Source organism: Anabas testudineus, chromosome 3 (assembly GCF_900324465.2).
Source record: "Anabas testudineus chromosome 3, fAnaTes1.2, whole genome shotgun sequence".
Classification (NCBI taxonomy): domain Eukaryota; kingdom Metazoa; phylum Chordata; class Actinopteri; order Anabantiformes; family Anabantidae; genus Anabas; species Anabas testudineus.
Genome location: NC_046612.1, coordinates 18,205,995 through 18,225,391, shown reverse-complemented (window position 1 = coordinate 18,225,391; position 19,397 = coordinate 18,205,995). Strand labels below are relative to the sequence as shown.

At 38.8% G+C, this 19,397-nt stretch overlaps 1 protein-coding gene across 2 annotated transcripts in view; it reads right to left on the bottom strand.

The window, feature by feature from the left end:
- The window catches only part of LOC113174496 (FERM domain-containing protein 5-like), a 56,877-nt gene that overhangs the window by 16,123 nt on the left and 21,357 nt on the right, over positions 1-19,397 (bottom strand). Inside the window, exons 2-4 of one of the 2 annotated variants that reach the window (XM_026378549.1) lie at positions 2,171-2,275; positions 896-938; positions 665-743 (exon numbers count right to left, since the gene is read on the bottom strand). In XM_026378549.1, coding sequence (XP_026234334.1) covers positions 665-743; positions 896-938; positions 2,171-2,275 — 227 coding nt within the window. The remainder of the gene's footprint in view (positions 1-664; positions 744-895; positions 939-2,170; positions 2,276-19,397) is intronic. The other variant, XM_026378550.1, reaches the window with a different exon arrangement.

The window sequence follows — 19,397 nt, the reverse complement described above, 5'->3', positions numbered from 1 at the left end:
GTGGTGAAGAAACGCACACAGAAAAAGACTATTCTACAATATGCCAACCATCCCCTACACAACATCCTGATAGACAAGAAAAGTAGCTGCAGTGGACGACTCACCTCTAAAAGATATAGGAGATCCCTCATCCCCGCGGCCATCAGGCTCTACAACACCCGAGCCAACAATGGAAAATAACTAACTACTTTAACTATCTTTAGACTACCTAAATTTATAAAGAATTTCATAAAATAATAAAATTTATCTTATCTTGTCTTATCTGTAGCTCATGGATGTGAATACACTGCTCACATGCACATTAGTAGTGCTTTCAAACCAAACTTCCAGCCTCCCTCAGGTTCCCACTTTTCTTCTTTCTGAGTCGGTGTTGAGTCTGAGTCTGTGTAGCTGATTGCTCCACCTATCTTCCTTTAATGTCACTGAGTGCTTCTTTCATATGAATGTAAAATGGCACATGTGGATTGTAGCATGCTTGTCTGCAGTCCTGAGGACATATTGACACCCATGGTTAATTGCGCCATCATTAAAACATTGCTCAACCCTTCTGCCAATTCAAATGAACCTTGAGTTTCAGGACTTCGTTAGTGAGAACAAAAGTGTGATGCGGAGAGTTCGCTTAACTCAAATCTAACTTCCTAAACTCCCCATTATTAGCTCTTACCTGGTGATTTCCTCTTTCAGAGCAGCAGGGTCAGGTGGGTAAAACTTGACACGCAAACACATGGTAAATGGAGGCTGGGCTGCGAAAAAAGAGGAAAGGAAAAACTAAAATATGCTATATTACTGATATTATTAAAACTTTTTGCATTATGTATTTAAAAGGTTTATTAATGGGATCAAATTTGAACATTTTTATTTTCATAATAATAAGCATGCTAACTGAAGTACTCACATTTCATTTGTTTGGCAATTGACTTTGTAAACTCCAACCAGTGCTGAAAGGGAGGGAAGGAGAAGTGAAGACCTGCACTTTAGGCCCTGAATCTTTAGCTGCTAAACTGTCAGTCTGGGGTCTGATTGCTCAGCAGCTGAGCATAATGACTTATAATCTATAGCTAGAAGATACAGTAGAATTACTCCCAACTCTTCGCCTTTTGTTTATTTAGATTCCCTCCAGCGCAGTCAACATGCAGAGAGGAGATGAAATAAAGCCTTCTGGAAGATAATCGGGAATGTGCAGAGGTCTGTCAGAGTGCTAACCATCATGAGTTGAAACTGGTTCTAATCAGCGATATGACATGCTGATAATAATGGGGCACTGCGCTCACAGTGATACTGCACCACCTTTGTTAGAGCTTAACCTGCATTCTCTACCAAAATGGCTGCAGAGAATGATGTTTCAATGCAAGCAAGTATTTTTAATCCTACTCACAGTTTGACTGATATTCATATCTATCACAGTGGTTCACCTTTTCCCAGCTTGCATAATTGACCTGCAGGGTTACCCACATGTGCTAAATATTTATGTAGGAGAAAATAAAAGACTCAATAACACCTGCATGTTTTACCTAACAACATTTAATAGACTTAATCTGCTCTACCTTGTGATCTAGACACAAAATACCGCAGAAATGTCAATAACAGCTACAGCTGCCTCCTACCTTTTAAATCTGGCCAAAGAAGGTTTCTTATCCTTAACAATGTTTCTTTGACTAGTGTTGTGATCTTGAAACACAATGCTGTATTACTTTTGACATCACACAAAATGCATTTCACAGTATAAGAGGTTTGTTGTCCTGTATGCACACATAATTAGCACATTGATGTAAGCTAATTATGTGGTTTGTGTGAACCAGTTCTTAATACACAGGAACAAATGACTGATCTGTACTGACAAATGGCCAAAATGGTCAACTGAAGCTATTATACATGGAAAAACTTGAACACATAATACGTACCATATCTGCGGTGAGTGCCATAATAATTTCAAAGCACATTACAGATTATAGCACCTGTTTTTACCTGTTTCTCCCTTTTTGGTTTCACTATTAAAATCATATTTGAGATGAAAGAACTAAAAATGACAAGAGAGGGAAACTGAGAAACCACAGTTGAAAAGATGAAAAGATGACAGACGGAGGAGAAATCAGATAGCACAGAGACATTACTGGATTCAACATAATTAAAACTCAGTTTATATTTGGTATTATTCAAACTTTATAATTACCCTCTGCTTGTCTGGGTCAACATATCTAATTCCAAAGTAGTCTTTCTCCAGCAGGTTGAGATGGTGGCAGATGAGGTCAAACAGGTACTGTCCCTTGGCATCGCGCTGAAGGAGAAATTAATACATGGAAATGCACCTTATGTCTTTGCTATTGATGAACATTAAACACAAAATGACTGATCAGTCCTCATCCTCAGCAGCCCAATATTTTGTAGAATCACAGACACAGTTGAATTAACACCCAGCAAATCAGTAGTTCACGAGCTCTGTCCAGGTAGAGCAACAAGCAACATCTCACATTATAAAATGAAGAGAAACATCTTAAACGCACATTGGTAGCGTCACATCGAAATTACTTTTTTTTTGTTCATTTTTGGAGCCTTTGAGCATTCAATACAGCCACCAGAAAGTGTTTTTCACTACCCTCAAGGGAGATACATGAAGGCTATCAAATATTCATATTGAGGCAGCAGCCATCTGTGAAAGCTCTGAGAAATTTCTGGTGCAGAAAAGCAGTGAGACTAGGTGTAGGCAAAGGAAAAGGCAGGGTGGAAAAGGAGAGAAAGCCCTTGTCATGCAATGCAACACAAAAAACAGAGGCTTCCTGAAATGTCAGTACTTTTGATATCTTTTTGCCATCAATAAAGAACTTGGAAACACAATGTTTACATTTTTGCTATGTAAGAAAAAAACATCAGAATTCATTGAAATGCAGGAAGAACAAATTCAAATATAGTGTAGTTTTGACCCGAGGCCTGCTATCTGCTAGGAACGAGCAGTTTACCTAAAGTGAACAGGCCTTATTTAGATTCATCTGTAACAACAAGGCTGCTACAAAAGCATAAAAAAGCAGGAGCCTGTAATTGGTGCTTTTCTGCAAACGCAGCAAAATTCAACTCAAGACACTGCTACATGGTAAAATAGCTGTCATCCCCTTCTGGCTTGTAGTACAATACCCTATAGGTGATGAGTCAGCCTGCAGACTGCAGGTCAGTCATGTATCAAAACCAAACCGAGCAGATTTAAACATGTTGTTGTGATAAACATGAGTAGGCGTATGGTTTCCACTTACATTTGTACAGGTTAGATACTTTGGGCCTTTCAGCAGTGGTACAGGACATTATAAAATGCTTTGCCCTTTTTAAAAGACACTATGTTCACATACAGTCTGACACAATACTGCATCGTCAGATAAAATCAAAGACAAATGTATGAGAACAGGGGAAAGGCAAAACCAAAGTGGAAAGAGGAACAGGAAACTGAGAGGAGAGAGAGAGAGCAAGCAAGGCCACTTGACACTGATTTATTTCTATATTGTGTAGCACAGCAGTCAAAAAGGAAGGACAAGCAAGCAGCTGAAGGACTGGGCCATGTATGAACCATATTCAGATACAATCTCTGCTGAGACACATTCAATGTGAGAATCTCTGATGAAGTCCGTTCACACTGCTGTTTCAGGCAATAACAGATCAAATACCCCCCTGGTGACATGTGGATTAACTCTGGGGCGCCATAATATCAGGGAATTTGGATTGGGTTAAAGTTGTTCAATGGGTTTGTTCGAGTCAAACTGCACATTTATTGGCAGCAGAGGAATTCTTCTTTCAAACTAAAAATACATGACTGCACTCAGACAACAACAAGATTTAACAACAACAACTGACCATCGCAGCCCAGAATGAGTCAGAGCAAGCACTCACACTGTGCTTTGCATTACTTAAAGATGTTTGAGAAATAACATCATGCTGGTAGCATGACTCTAGGGACAGCAGGGTCCATATACTGGACATATAGACACACTCTGACAGACATGGTTGGTGCGTTTGTTCCTAGTTAACTTACAGCTAGAATCCAGTTGGTACATGAGAATGACATTTGTTTTTCCATCACTTATTTTTGTACTTGAATTACACAAGTAATTATGGCTGAAAGTCAGTTTCAGAGTTTTTCAGTGCAACTTTTGACCTAGAACTCAACCCACTCCAAAGCACAACCCAACCTTAATCTATCAGGTCCAGCTGTGTCCAGCTGTGTCCAGCTATGCACTGGACTGACCCCTCTATCTCCCCTGTCAGTGTGTCTGTATCTCACAGTCATGACACACACCCTGACTCAACAGGACAGGCCTGCTGAGTAAACCCCGCAGCAAAAATAGAAATGCACACACATGGTCGCTCTGTCTCTCTCCCGCACGCAGACACACACACACACACACATACACAAGGATCCTCTATCCTTCTTTCTGTGGTACACCTGTGAAATCTGTAGATCCACAACATTTTCAGAGCCTGTACCTCCCACTCCCTCCATCTTCTGTGCTCTGTAGTGTAAACTACAGCAACATCACAAAGCCTTCCCAATTAATCATTTTGCTATTGTGTGTTTCCGCCAATGTGTGCAGCACTGTGTCCGTATATGCCATGTAAATGTGTGTGTTTGTGTGGATGTGCGAGGAGTTAGTAGCTATGAAATAACAACAACAATATGGCAGGGTGATTTATCTCAGTCCAACACTTTATCAAATGAAAAGAGATGAAATGTATTAGCAGAAGCCATCAACAATGGTGAGGACAAGCTGCAGCTCTTTTTATAGCATCAGCACAACATAAGAACTCACAGTTTGTACATTGGATACACCCATCTCAACATGGCCATTATAACAGATTTTAAATGGTACAACTTAATAAAGAAATTCTTATCTCGAGTTCTCTATTGTGCATTTTAATGAGAACAGGTAATCTTGTTATTGTTCCTGGTAATTTACCTGACTCTGCACTCTGATGCGGTTTGTCATGATGAGATCGAAGCACTGTCTAACTTTGTTCTGTACTCATTGCCTGGCTTGACTGAACAGTGATAGAATAAAGCAAGAAAGCCTCTGTGGCCTCAGGCCGCTGACCAAACACTTATAGTGTATATGTGTGTTGTGTTGCATGATGATGAGACACACTGAACTTGTCCGGGGCTCCACAGGGACACAAAGACTGGCTCTGAGGCAGAAACACTATTGATCTGCAGTTAAGCGTTCGTTAACATCCTAATGAAATTTAAACCCAGAACTAAGCAGCAATACAACAGAGGATATACTCTACAGTACTGTGCCAGTTAAAGCTCTATTTTATTGTTTTTGAGTAGATACACTTTAGATCTATGATGTGGTTTGTGATCATGTGGTGGCAATATCTGCTCTCTTGCATATGTTTCCTCTTCTATAGGTTTTATTGCTGTGGGAGAAATAATTAGATTCACGGTATCTTTGGATTAAAACTCTTTATTACAAAAACATCAGAAACACAGAAAATAAAATGACCTGTTATAGAGATAAATGGCCATACAGAACAAATAAAAGAGGCTTTTTCCTCTCACATCTTATTCACAAATGTACTGTAAACTGTTTCTTTATGATCCACCTCCATTAGGTATCTTCTTCAACCACACACAAGTGTTTATCTCCAAACTGTTCTATACTTATTTTTATCATTTTGAGCTGTGGCAATTTATCACCAAAACAATCACAACAGCCTGCATTGATGACATATTTTCCTGTAACCTTGTTGTCTGGGATGCACAAGGACAAATTTGGGTTTACACTACACATAAAATGTGGTGAGATGCGTCCCAGATGACCTCAGCAAGTGGTTTGAGTGATTTGATCACAATGTGCTGGAAAACGACTCTCCATATTCAACCTCATGTCTGCGCTTTCACACTCAGTTGCCTTAAAGCAACTTCCCAGAGTAATTAAAGTCCATTCACCAATATACTGAGTGCAGCTTCCTCAGCTGTAGATACTCAGGTGTAGAGAGAGAGAGAGAGAGAGAGAGAGAGAGAGAGAGAGAGAGAGAGAGAGAGAAAATAAAAAAATATCTGCAGTAGCATATTTAATATGTAGCATATTCACAAATCACTAATAAAAAAAGGATTTCATTTAATGCTGTGATAAAAGTTTTTTCTATATTATATTGTACAAGTTTACCCAGCTTTAAGCAACACTATCCTAATTATCACAGTGAATAGACATCAGTAATGTCATGTTATGGCAGAATGTGCACTGGCATTTCTCACAAAGGAGCTGGAACCATGATTACATTGTCAGCTTTCATTCACTTCATGGGAAAGTCATTAAGTCCAGTATTTCATTTTACTGGTCTTCCCAGATCAGGACAAATGGCTGGCCTGGAGGCCCCGTTCTCTATATGCCGTAGAGGCCTGTTTGTGCTTGTGTGCAGCGGCGTGATAGCTTACACCTATAAACAACAGAATTTAAGAGAAAAATAATAATTTTCAACCTTAAAACAATAATTTTAACTCATGTGTGTCAAGCTTTAGAAGAAACTTTATGATTGTTTGAGCCTTGTATGAGATTCAAGAATCAGGTATCAGCAGACCAGAAGGACTGCAGCAGAGTAGGGAAAAGCAGACTTTGGAGAAGGACTTTTCATTGACTTCAGCTGATTCTGGTAAGATGACCTTTTATAAAACGGTCTAGTACGTATGGTCCTTTTATGAGTCTTCCTAGAGAAAACAAAGAGAATGAGAATAAAATTCAAATTCAAGGTGCAATTTCCACATTGGATAAGCTCTTGACCCTTGTAAGGACACTGGAGGGGTCATGGTACTGCTCATCCAGTCTACACACACTTTAAGAACCAGTCATAACATTAAGGCTTAAGACCAGCTCTCTTTGAAGTGTCCAGTTGAGGAAAAGCTGCAGAGCAACCAGAGCAGAACAGCATTCATCGCTTGCAGCAGCGCAACTGGAAAAACTTCATAAGCAACTGTAATGAAGAATCTTGATATGTTTTTCACGAGTGAAGGAATAATCATAATAAGACTTTCATATTGAAGGTAACAGTAAGATAAAGATCTTCATTTACCAGTCAATCAGTCTACAGCTCATGACCTGTACAGTCTATAGTCATGAACCCTGGCTAATAAACAATACGGTACGATGGATTTGTTTTCTTAAAAATGTTTTATCACACTATCTTTTGTCAACACAATCAAATCTCAATTGCATAAACCATGTCTTAAACACACAAAGATACACACACATATCAATTTACAAATAAAGCAGTAGTGACAGGGCTATCAGCAGCAGTAAAAGTAGCTGTGGCAGTAACAGTGATATAATATGTTGTCTACCTACACATGTTCCTGTACTGTATGTAATGTGTTCTATGTGGTAACAGTAATAATTTGGGGTTGTGCAGAGTGGGGCAGCTGTGGTATTAGCCACAGTGACTCTTGGGTAAATGATATTAGTGCAGGCCTGTCAGTGGAATGTATTATGCAAGTGTTTTATGGAAGCATGCGCAGCTCTAATAAAAGTGATAAATGAGTGAGAAATGGAAATAACCCAGACTGGGGCCAAATGATCACTGTGGTCCTCAGTGGAGCACTAGCAGCAGCAAGCCACTCTCTCAGCATGGCCATGCCGTGCGTCAGATTAATTATTGAAAGGGGTTCCGTATCAGCTTGGGAAACACCACATCAATAAATGATGGTGTCGTTTTAAGCTAGAAGATGGAAATTGCAAAACCGAGCAAGTGGTCCTGAGAGGTCACTATAGCTTATTTACACTGGTGCTTGATGATTTACTGATTATCTGTTTTAGTTTAGTTTTTCCTTGTATTGGTATTAGGGTTTTGGGTGGTCTTAAATATCGCCGCCTCATCCACAGTGTTGATATCTTTCTGCTGATTTTTACTGTTCCTGCCTCCAAGGCAGCCAGCAGCAAAGCCTGTAAATGGCTTACTATAATCTTATGATATGGTAATGTGTACTTTACATACTCTGGAGAACAGACACAGAAGTGAAAAACCATAGTGGATACTGCTGTCAGTCAGCGGCTGAATGGTTTGAGAAGATTTACACTCAACATGCCTTCCCTGGCAATGTAATGGAAATAATAAATAAGTTATTATGGAGCTGCCTGCAGATATGTTGAGTAGTTATTTAGGTATTTTGTGTCTATTTTGACTTAGTAACAGTAATAAAGAGCCAGTAATGCGTAAACCATAGAGTAAAGGGATTTCCATCATTCTATCTTTGTATTTGCACATTAGAAAAACATATTGAGAATATTAAGAAAGCTGATTGATTTATGAAAGTGATGTTGTTTGACTGTTTATTACAAAATGTTGCAGGTAGGTTTGTAAAATAGGCTTTAAGATTTGAGGCAATTGTCTTCCTGTGCTTAACACTACATATTTCTACAACTTTTCCTGTCTTTTTAATTCATTAAAAATTTTTGAGTGACTCAACCATTAGGGGTTTTGAGTCGTGACATGTTGTTGCATCACAAAAAAACTGTAAAATCCAAATGTAGAACACCGGGTTTGAAAATAGTTTCTAAATGCAGTGTCTTTACACTGATAATAAAGTGAGGCCATTAATTTGTCTGAAACTGGTCCTCACAAAAATACAGGTAACAACACAATCAGCTGTCTGAGGAAAAGGGACGTCCGTCGGAATTTTCTTTCCTGAGGTTTCTTCCCATGCTTCTCCCTAATTTGGGTTGTTTGAAGCTTGGGGAGTTTTGCCTTGTCTTGTTGAGAACGCTTGAGCTGGGCACCTGTTGCTGAGCAGGATCTGTGAAACCCACTGAAATACTTAAACTATACAAAATTAAAAAATGAAATGAAAATAAATCAGGTAAAATAATCTTAGATATCTTTTTTGATTGGTTGTTGAAAAGGTTAAGTGGCACCACAGTCATATTTAACGCTTGCGATGGACGTTTAAATGACATAACGTTTGCAGGACATTAAGAGAGCTGACAAATCAAACCAAAGACTAAAAAACAGACTCAACTCAAAAACAGAAACCTTCTTGAGAAGGTTGCTCACTGACACAACAACTTTCTTACACGAGGTATGATATTACTTAACTACTTATTCAGCGTAATACATTTCTATCACAGCCTTTTTGTGTTTGCTTACATGCCCCTAATGCCTTCACCTGCAAGAAGTAAAGACAGCAATCCCCTTAAAAAGATGTTTACAGTCAGCAGGCTGCCATCTTAGTGCCCTTGAAGTGGCCCAGAGAGACTCTGCAATGCTGAGACTATATTTTACAATCAGTCCTCAGTTGTGTAAATCCTTTCTTGTTTAGATCGAGGCTCGGGCTCTTGAGGTTTCCATTACAGGTATGCCACTGTGGAGCAATGGCCCTTAGAGCAGGAAACCCATGAGCACTAACCATACTCTGAGAGCGGATTAAATGTACTGGTATGAGATGTTTTAAGAGGGAGAGAAGAGAAGAGACGGGCACATGACAGAGAGGAAAGCAATAAAAGGCTACTGCATGTCAGTGAGAGAAGGGAAAGGAAGAGTGAAGACAGATAAAGGCGAGCAGAATAGTCAGTGTCTTACTGTCCCTGTTGAGCTGTCTCTCAGGCTTTTCTCCAGGAAAAGGGCAGTGATGTGTGTGACTTAAAAACAAGTCAAACCACCCCAGCACCTGTTCTCTCTCTAGCTTCAAGTTTTAGGTAGAATTTTAGAAGTTTTCAATCTGGATCCTATTTTTTAATCTGTTTTTAAGGATGCCTGACTCTTTTTTTTAAAGCTTTTGATAAACTATGTAATAATAATATGATATGTAATAAAAATGCTTTGTGTGCCTTGGTGGTTGAGTTTTGCTCTACATATAATTGCAGTGTGTCGGAAAACAAAACATGAGCACCTCTTCCTTCATGCAATCGGCCGTCGTTTTCAAATGAGAAAATTGAGTTGGAGGCTACACACAGGTAGCCTGTATAGTTAAGGTTTTTATGAAGTAAAATAATGATGAGAGTATTTGAGTGACTTAGATAAAATACATTTCTGAATGTGTCTCCGATGAACCATTAGCCATTATTCTAAACAGTTTTTTGTTTAAGTTGAACATCAAGTAAACAAAGTTTGTTCTATAGATGCATAGACTTCACACCGCACGGGTGATTGCGTTGATATTGAAGTTCACAGAGGGCAAATGTATAGCTTGATAAATTAGGTGGATCACATTCCATTGACTGGTTTTTGTAACAGGTGCACTGTCAGCTGTAATTGAGAGTGTCTGAGGTTTTGTCTAAACTTCCTGTCTTTGTTTTTTTTGTTATCATCCTATCTGCTTTGTTGTGGAAGTGCTGCAGCCAATCCTAGCTGTCATTAGGTGCCAGTCTATCACAGGGCTGACACATAGGGACAGACAACCTTTCACACCGGCACCTATGGGTAATTTGGAGTGACCAGTTAACCTAACATGCATGTCTTTGAATGGCGGGCCGAAATGTCGATTCAAACCACGGTCTTTCTTGCTGTGAGGTGACAGAGCTAACTACTACACCACAAAAAACCGCCAAAAAAACAAAGAAGAAAAATCCACTGGAGGCAAATGTATATGGAGGGTGTTAAACTGCATTTTAAAACAACAACATTTTATTGATTGTAACTGCACAATTTCATCTTTCATGTGCCAAATTTAACCAACCACCACCAGCATCTTCTGGTGGATCTCATCTGCCTAATGATTATCAAGAGGCATCATAACAATAGCTTCTAATTGTTAAATGTTTCTCTATTGTAAGTCTCTGCCTTCTGAATTACATTAATCAGCCTGAAAGTTTTATAAAAAAAAGTATTTTATACATATTTTATGTATATACTGAGACAATTCTGGCCTCAAGATATTACAACCACAAATGACTTGTCTTACATTAAACTATTACTGCATTGAGGCTTTTAAGAAATGAGAAGACACTCTAAATTAGATTTTTTTAAACTGTGCCAAAAATCTGGCACATTCATCCTGATCCCAAGAGACTCCACAAATAGAAACATAATGTTCAAGACACTTTCATTCATCAGTCAGGGGTCCTCTGCATTAAACCTCACTTTAGACTTGGAGACTTATTCAAACATATTACTACAATTACTAACCAATTTCAATTGCTCTGGTGTGTTGGGTTTTGTTCAGGGCCCTAAGCCAGAATACACATTTGGCTAAACTTAATTTATGGTAGGATAACAATACCACAACCTAATTTGTGATTGTATCAGCTGTGTTGATTCTGATAGAGTTTTTCAGACTGGCTGCAATAGTTAGCTCATTACTACAGAGCCCACTCTGTGCTCACAGTCAAATAAAAATCAAATAAACAAAATATAACCCATTGCTCATCTTCAGCTCAATTATGCTGACAGCGCAATATTGCCTTGCATACATGATGACAAATATGAGATAAGTGTTCACAACTCGACACACAACTGATCTGAACTGTCAGCATCCTCACACTGTCCCTCTATCTAATTAATGTGTTTAGTTAGTATAGTCATGAGCGGTGGTGGACAACAGGTAACATCAGTGCTCATGGTTTGCTGAGAACTGAGAAAAAGTTCCTCTGCCTTTTTCCTACAGCTTTCCTGAGAAACAGTAACTCCTGATATTATCAGTGTCCTGGCATAAGGAAAGGTCAAAGTCATTCGCATGAAATTTACAAAATTTCATGATATTCATGAGATTCATGGTTCTCTGATGGGGTTTTAACAGGAGCATATTGATTTCACTTTTTGACCTGATCACAAAACTAAACACACAGATGAGTTCTATATTATTAACATCACTGTAGATGACAGAAAGTATTACAATGCAGTAAACCTTTGATCTCCATTAGGCCAAACTTTCAGACATTACTACTTGGCCCAGAGAAGGAGCATTAGTGAATAAAGTCTTAGTATAGTGTAAAAGAGCTTTGAGCAAATGTCTAGCAGTCCTTCTTCAAATCAATAAGAGTTATACTCGAAGGGTGAATTAAAAACCAATTGCAATAAATGAATGAATTAAAAACATATAGCTCACCAGTCATCTTATCATCTCATTGCAGAGAGCATAACATTGCAGGACAACGTAACCTTACAAACAAAACATCAACCATAAAACAATCAAATTTCTATTTAATCAATATTAACAGACGTAGTAATTTCTCGTGGTGCTTACTTTCTGTCTTGTCTAGAGCTGAAATGTTTTTCATGTAAAGTGAGTGGTTTACATATTGAAAGACTAACTGCAATAAATGCCCAGAGGTGACTTCACCCAACAATTATTCAGCATTCTAGGCCCAATAATGGCAGTCCATTTATGAGATTAACTCCGGGAGCACCGCTAATACATAGATGTTATTACCTGGCTGAGCAACCATTGGGCTCGCCAAGAAAAGGCAAGCGATAAGATTCATAGCTTGAGACTGTTGCCCCATTAGTGAGTGAACATAAATGCGAGTGATCAACATGGAAAGACATGTCCTTTCTGCTAAAAATTTAAAATTGTCAGACAGAACAACAAAGGATATCTTAATGATAAGAATTTATTTTGACCCGACGACAAAGGTTTATATTATATTTTTTAATGTTTTTTTTTTTTTTCTTAAAACACCTTGGCTACACAATTTAAGCAGCATCGTAACAAAAGCTTTGATCTCTGACAGCACAGGCAGCATTTGGCTCTGTAAAAACTGCTAACAGCCAATACTGCTGCCTCGACCGAGCAGTCAGCAGGTCAAATGTGTTACTGATCATGGCCCACAATAGGAGCAGGCGCCCTGCATCTGCTGTGCTTGCATACAGACAAGGATTCAGAAGGGCACTGAGGTGTTTCGGAGTTCACACACACCGGGTGCTTGGGCTCAGCTATTTCAAAGCTCTGTTCACACATACATACAAGCACACGCTGCACATGGCTTATTGCTGTCTTGTTTGATCAGAGTACCAGATGGTGAGCGCACACACTCAGACAATGTAACCGGATGTATCCTCCACACAAAAGCTTTTTCATTATTTTCTTGCACTCCCCAGAATGCACCATGAGCACACTTGGATGAATTGGTTTCATTGCTTTGGGGACAATGTGACCGGCGTGCCCTCATCATAACACTCAGGATGCTGCCAGAATGGTTTTGTGAATGGAAAACTGAGCCAGAGCAGGAGTAAAACAGGTTCCCTCTTGTACTGATCTATTGATAAAGGGAGCTGGACATGGCAGCATGCAGGGAAACATGAGAAAAACCAAAGCAGTTGTACAGAACTTAGACTTCACTTACTTACTGTACACATGAAAGAAGGAAAAACACGGCTGAGCTTAAAATCCTACTTAGAATAAAGCACAATCAGCTTACACAAAAAGACAGTTATGAATGAAGCAGCTTCACATCAGCTGAACTCACACTGAGGCGTCGGAGCTGTTTCCCTTGGCTGATAGCTGTGTGGGCGGATGCGATGAAAAAAGGCAAGACTAGACAGAGCTTTTAACACCCACTGAGAGAATGGCACATTATGTTTGCATTGAACTGACCCTTGCTTTACATAAAGACAAACATACTGTTTACTGGCTGCTATGACAAGAGCACTGTGCGGTATATCTGTTATATGCTGTGCGGCTCTTTGACCTCCACATGCTCATCAAACAGCCAAAAGCCATATGAAGAATCTTATTTCTTGTTATGTTAAACAGTTACTGGTACAGATCACATTACAATAAGTGACCCATTTATTATTTATATACTGTAGTTATCTTTGTTTAAGTTAGTTTACTTGATCTTCTCTTGTTAAATGTAAAGATTAGGAGAAAGTATCACTCAACATGCCAGCTGATTATATTTTTTTCGGTACACATTTCTACAGAGATTTGTACTGCTGCTGTTTTTAACTGTTCATGGGCTGATTTTTAATAATTTTCTTTCTAAATTCCAGCTGAGAGTAATTTTCTACTGGCATATTTGCCCACATACTTCAGTTACCATTTAATGCGCTCGATAATATAATGGACAGTATCTCCGCCTGTACTTCACACTTTGGGGTGGCAGTAACTCACGTGGTAGAGCAGTCCTCAATGAACCCCAGGGTTAGTGTTTCGATTCCTGATCTCTCCTAGCTACTTGGTGAGGTGTCCTTGGACACAAGACTGACCCACTGTTTCTAAAAAACAAAACATTTACCTCTAGAGAAAATAGGAAAAATGTCATACCGTAAAATGAGAATGTAGTACTACTAAAATTAGATGAATTTGTCCAGAACCTTATGATTTGTATAACAGGTAACTCATACATATCATCAGCTCTTTTCGGAAAATGTGATGCTTTCTTTTGTTTGAAATACTCCCCTTTACAACCCTGTTGTACAGCACACATAATACTACACTATTGTGTTTGCCAGTGTTTGCACCTGCAGGCATTCTCAGACCCCTGCTGCATTCATCTCATCCATATAACCTTAACACATGAGGAGTGATTAACCACCCACACAGGACCTTTAACAGTGCATATGTGCAAATGTTTAAAAAAAAAAAACAGCTTGGAGAGTTTGAACCTCGTGTGCTGAAATAAGAAAGTCTATGATCCAATAGAGAATAACAGGCTCATACGAAACGTCTCAGCTCCTACAGCAGAAACACAAAACATTTTGTGATCATGTGACTGTATCTTTTGTGCATCTAATCACGAAAAATGTCTGCTGGTTTAAACACAAAGGAGGTGACTGTTAAATTATACAGAAATCGTGATCCCTCAACACTATCTCTCAATGAAATTTCTGCAAAATAACATGTCATCTCTTTCTAACTTGTTAGCACTGAACTCTCATTTTGTCTCACATCAGAAAATACTATAAAGTGTATTTCATTGTCACAAAAATGCCAGTGCACTTGGTGAAGCCTGTGATGTGAAAATTGAGAGAGAAAGATGAATCACATTTTAATTGCATGACTGAATAAACAGAATGCAGGCTTCCGTAATTACACCCTATGAAGAAATGATCTTTTATCCCACTGCACATGTACAGTAGCACGGAATGGTTGAAAGCAGTTGAGCAAAGACGAGTTTTAGATTCAGAAAATAGCATAATAATGGGTTCTGATACTGTAGAGAAAGATCTAGCCCTAATGTAGTCAAAAGAAATGACAAAATGACAGCTGGTAGTCAATACAAGGGACAAAGACGGAGATGTGTATGAAAAGTAGTCTTCCTGACTGAGAGTTAGATGCTGCTACATTAACCTTTAACAATTCTCTAGAACTACTAAGGGTTGAAACCTGGTAGAGACTAAAGGAAGTCAGGTCTTGAACACGAAAGCTCCCATTTCCAAGCAAGTGACTGCAGGATAAAGATGCACTATCAAAGTCTCTCTTTTCTCCTGCTGAGTTGTTCATCACATATCTCCAACCTCTTGTTTCTGAAGCGAGCTGCAGGGCAGCAATCTGAAAGTACAACCTTTTCAACTAGGCTTTTAGAGTTTATCAAAAGATCTATTTTAAGATAAAACGTGCACTTTCTTGTTGTTAAGTACAGGTTTTATTCCCTTCATTGTCACACAAAAAGACATTGGCACACCTCACATCTCTCCTATGCTCTCTGAAACATTTAAAGCAGGAAATGTTAACAGCATTGGTGAAAGAAAGGTGGACAAATGACAGTGGGATAGATTCATTCAGAAATCACCACTGTGTCTTGGTATTTAAGTGATGGCAGACCAGGGCACAAACACATGATCGAAGATTTAGCTCATGACATAAAATGCACTGTACAAAAGCTGCTTCGGCCTAGTATGTTTATAAAACTTAAGTTATTTTATTTACTTTTGAAGGACTTAAGCACAATTGTTGTGCTTTTTTTTGCACTAAATCACCCCAACAGGGACACAGCCAGCTGTCTTTTCTCCAACACCCTATGGTAGAATTATAAGCCTGTAACATCTAAGTATTAGCAGGTGCAGACACTGCTATTTTTTGAAGTACAACATCAACATTCACTGACTTAAACTGACTTCAAAGCACATTCATTTCCCACATTTGCAGCCCTGCCCTGAAATGAGCTCAGTAGTCTTTTATTTCCTTTCTTTGCTCCAGCTCTGTCACTTAAAATCTCCTGCATTAGAATCAAATATCTCTGAAGACAAGAGTTATTGCAAATCAACTCATACCACTACATGAAAGTCTAGTCACATCATGTCAATGTATTCACCCTGCTGGATTCTATTAGTCAAAGAGCCTCTGACGAGTACTCACAGTGTCTCTATGTCTAGAGTAGAAAACTGTCACTAGTTTAGAATACAACTAAACCTGTGGACCTGTGATTCCACAATGAGTGAAATTTGTAACGGTATGCTATTATTACGTCTCCATGTTGTAAGCAATAAAAAGCTAAAATGAGCCATAACATAAAATGGTTTTATCTGACTATGCTTGGCGGAGACATACATTTGTCTAAGCTGGTATTATATAGTTCCTTTTGAGTAATTGCAACATTGACTGCCTTTTAAATACACTTTCCGTTCAAAACAAAAAGTCACACCGCCTCTAGCTTTGATTACAGCACACACCTGTGGCATCGTTTTAATAAGCTTCTGCAATGTCTCAACATTTATTCCATTACAGAGTTGCATTTTTCGCCCAAATCGTGTATTGATGATGAGAAAGTCAAAGTGCATCACAAAGTCTTCTCCAGCACATCCCAAAGATTCTCAATGGTTTTAAGGTGAGTCCAGACCTTGTGAAATGTGTGAAAATGATGTCATGCTCCCTGAACCACTCCTTTAAGCCCAGTGAATCCTGGTATTGTCATCTTGGAATATGCCAGGGACATCACTGATGGAATAAAAAAAATAAAAAAATAAATAATTGTCAGCTGCTAGACGGTATGTCAGCAGCTATACTACGGGGTTTCTGTGTCTTGTCCAAGGACACCTCAGCAAGTAGCCAGGAGGAACTGGGAACTGAACCGCTCACCCTGGGGTTTGTAGGCAACTGCTCTACCACCTGCTATTGCCGCCCCTGCTAGATGCTGCTCCATAACCTGGTCATTCAGTATATTAAGGTCATAATGAACCTAGACCTAACCAACTGCAGCAACCCCAGATCATAGCACTGCCCCCACAGTAGACACTAGGCATGATGGGTGCATCATTTCATCCGCCTCTCTTCTTACCCTGATGCTCCCATCACTGTGGAACAGGGTAAATCTGGACTCATCAGACCACATGACCTTCTGTCATGTGAAGCTAAGGAAGCACTTTTTAAGGCTAAAAAGCGACATTTTATGTATGTTATGTTTTAGTACATAAACTCAACTCAGACATTTTTATGCATAATCCCAACCACATTGCATAGTTTGCACAGTTGTCGTCCAGATGTGTGACCATTTAGTGTAAAAATAAGTGAAAAAAAGAAGGATAGAAAGGAAGGAAAGAAGGGCCAACTTTACACCAACACAATGGGATTTCTCTATAAAGAGGGCTGCTGCTGACTCAACTAATGCCTAACCTCACCTGGGCTCCCTATCTCCCCTCTAGCCTGCAGTCTGCATAGGGGCCGAGCCCATCCCCCGGTCACTGACACAGACAGAGGGGAGAAATACTGCATCATAAACAACACAAATATATTTTCAGATCCACTAATGTGGAAAATAAAATGCACCCAGATGAAAACTGATTGTCTCTGTGACATTAGATATTTGATTGATGGACTGATGAAGGTCGATGAATCATTAAACTAGTTTGCAAAAAAACTACTAATATTTAAATAGTGATTCAAGTAGTTATTTCTTAGTCATTTTTGTGTAGTAAACATCAGGCAGAGATGGGATTGTTATGTTTTGGCACCAGGATGTAGCCAAATGGAAACCTGCAGATCATAGTTTTGAGTGTCAATGTATACAGTGGATCTAATTAGCAACTATCTATCTATTTATCTGCACTCAGATAAACTAATGAACTAAATTTTGCTTGTCTAATGCACTTTTCAAGTCAAATTGAATAACCAACATAACTGGATAGCTATATCCAGAATTATAACGTACAGCATTACTTGTTTCATCTTGGGTCTGTTTAGCAATGTACAAAGTCTCAGGGCTCTGGAGTCCATGTAAACAACAGCTTCAAAGATACAGTGTGAGCTGGCAGTGTGTACAGTCACTGTGGCCTGCAAATATCAAGAGGGGTGCAAAGGAAGCTGGAAAATGGGCTTTGCTGAGTCATTAAAATGCAACTAACTTTCAACACAGAAAGTGTGCTAGCCATAAATAAACATGGACACATTCGGTAGGGTTCAGATAACAAATTAAGAGAAATCATCATATCACAGCAGTCAGTAACAACATGTCTGCATTTCAACTCACCAAAATACCTGAAAATATAACCTACTTATAGTGAGTATGTCTTCTTTTAAATTAAAATTTAACATGAATCAAAATGGATATGGAATGGAAGAAATGGATATACATTACCCTCCAAACTATCATCACAATAAGGCCAGTTTCTTTTTTTCTTTTTTTTTTTTTTGCTGTTTTTGGGACAACAAAAGGTGAATTTATGATGCTTTTTCAAGATTTCACTTTCAGTTATTGTTTTGGAGGTTACTCCCTCCAGTCTCCTCTTTAGCAGGTAAAATGCTCTATATAGTCTGGAGATGGCCAGTCTAAAACCTTCCACTTCTTGCCCTTAATAAACTCCTTTGCTGTTTTGCTGTGTGTTTAGAGTCATTATCTTGCAGCATGATGAATTATCTCCCAGTCAGTTTGGTTGCATCTTTCTTTAAATTGGCAGGCAGAAGGTTTCTGTAGAAGTCTGATTTCATTTTTATGCTGCCATCAATGACGATTAATGACACCTATCAGTCACATGTTACAATACTTCTGCTCACATGAAACATGAGTGGTTCAAGGTGATATCTTGTAAGTTGGTCAAGAGGTGACCACCTGAAAATAAGAAGCTGAAATTGTCTTATATTTATCTTTTTTTATTTGAAACCCAAATGTTTTGAGTGTACAGCAAAAATAAATGAATTGGCCTCACTGTTCCAATGCTTTTTTAAGGGTAGTGTAGGCTTTTTTATCTGCAGAAGAATGTGGATGCACAAAATTATTTCAACTAACAAGCAGGGCTGACAGCTCGTCTGCAAAAATGAACTGTCATCCACCCAATCATAAATTTAACATGACGTAGATCCAGTTTGCATTTAGAAATGAGCTTGAAATTCAGTTCAAGCTCTGTTGTTTTCTAACTTTAAACTATCATTTAAGGTATAGCATTGACTACAGTGGGCAAAAACGAGCCAAACTAAGTTTGCAAAAGGTTTGAGATGGACTGCAGCATTTTTACTGAAAGCCGATCACTAAGCTACTCTAGGGCTTGTAATGGGTGGAGAGATAATAGGGATAAAATTGTTCCCATTTAATGATAGTGGACTTGGAGATATCTCTGGG